This window comes from Sinocyclocheilus grahami, unplaced genomic scaffold, assembly GCF_001515645.1.
Source record: "Sinocyclocheilus grahami isolate Dianchi unplaced genomic scaffold, SAMN03320097.WGS_v1.1 scaffold18580.1, whole genome shotgun sequence".
NCBI lineage: Eukaryota > Metazoa > Chordata > Actinopteri > Cypriniformes > Cyprinidae > Sinocyclocheilus > Sinocyclocheilus grahami.
The window spans coordinates 2283-3723 of NW_015517182.1; the positions used below are offsets into that span (position 1 = coordinate 2283).

The 1441-nt window shown below is 39.0% G+C and overlaps 1 protein-coding gene across 1 annotated transcript in view; it reads left to right on the forward strand.

Moving 5' to 3' along the window:
* Positions 1-1324, forward strand: part of LOC107579613 (valine--tRNA ligase, mitochondrial-like) — a gene marked incomplete at its 3' end in the record, with an annotated part of 2037 nt that extends 713 nt beyond the window's left edge. Inside the window, exons 2-5 of the mRNA XM_016265420.1 lie at positions 9-117; positions 198-286; positions 483-573; positions 1175-1324. Of these exons, the coding sequence (XP_016120906.1) occupies positions 9-117; positions 198-286; positions 483-573; positions 1175-1324 (439 nt within the window). The remainder of the gene's footprint in view (positions 1-8; positions 118-197; positions 287-482; positions 574-1174) is intronic.
* Between the last annotated feature and the right edge of the window lie 117 nt (positions 1325-1441).

Consider the following 1441-nt stretch of genomic DNA (forward strand, 5'->3'; position numbering starts at 1 on the left):
GTGTTCAGGTGGACTCAAAGGAGCTGTCTGGCTGGACTCTTCTGTCTGTTCCCGGTTATCAGCACAAAGTGGAGTTCGGGATCTTGCTTACATTTGCTTATCCACTGGAGGGACAGGGTGAGGGGACTTTTCAGTTTGCTCTGTCTCTCGAGATGTTATTTTACCCGTTTTGTAATAAGGTGTGATTTGTTTTTTAGAAGGAGAGGTTGCAGTATCAACCACGCGTCCAGAGACGATGCTGGGAGACGTGGCCATTGCTGTTCATCCTGATGACCCTCGATATAAAGTAACGCTACATGGATTGTTTGTAGTCTGCTCTGTGCTTACGATATGACTTGACATGACGAATGGTCGAATGGGATATTACTGTACTACTCATCTACATTTGATAAATCTAGTATGCAGTTGGCAGTATGTCTACTATGCTAAAGTTACAAGCAGAGCTGTAGTTCTAGCACTTTTCTCCACCATGTTAATCTCAGGATCTTCACGGCAAACACTGCAGGCATCCATTCACTGAGCGCTTATTACCCATCGTCACTGACATTATGGTTGTTAGCACATTTGGCACAGGTATGTCATTTATTTGTGCATGATGAATTTTATCTGTTGGAAATAACTATCTTTTATTGTAAAAATGTTAAATTACAATTAGTGTACTTTTACACTGCAAGCCAGTGTTCCATTATTTTTCTTTTTGTGAGGCTGTTCATTTGAACTTGTGACACTGGTCTAAATTTGTGATTCTATATTTGTACTTTATTAATAAATAAATGTATTATGTATATTAAATATAAAATAAGTTTAATGAACACTGAGTTAATATATTATTGATGTACAAATTGGACAAAGTTTGACCTGACTGGTCAAAAATCAGTTAAGAATGCAGCCTCACCTTTATTAATGTTCAGCGGCGAAATCCAGTCATTGCAGTTGGAATTCATGATCAGGAATTTTGTGTGAGGACAAAATAGGTTTCAGGAGATTTGGCACTGATTTAAAGTTGGTCATGCAGATTTGCTAGTTTAAAGTGATTTCTGTGTGAGCTGTGCTTCATACATCACTGCACTATTGACAATAGGCAGTGAATATTTTTTTGCTTGTGAAATTTGTGACTGCACCTTTAAGTCTCAGCTCCTGACTTTCAGCTTTGCCTTCATAGGTGCTGTTAAAGTGACACCAGCTCATGACCACACTGACTTCCTGCTCTCTCAGAGACATTCACTCCCAAGCCTCACTGTGATTGGAGGAGATGGGACCATGACCTCAGACTGCGGCCAATGGCTAGAGGTACAGAGATTCTTTACAATTGACCCTTTTAAAGGTGTGACCTCAGTGGGATTATTACAATTATTGCATAACCATTATTACATTATTGATCATTTGGGATGGCAGCAATTATTGTGCACTTGAGGATTTAGATTCATTTTATTATCACTTC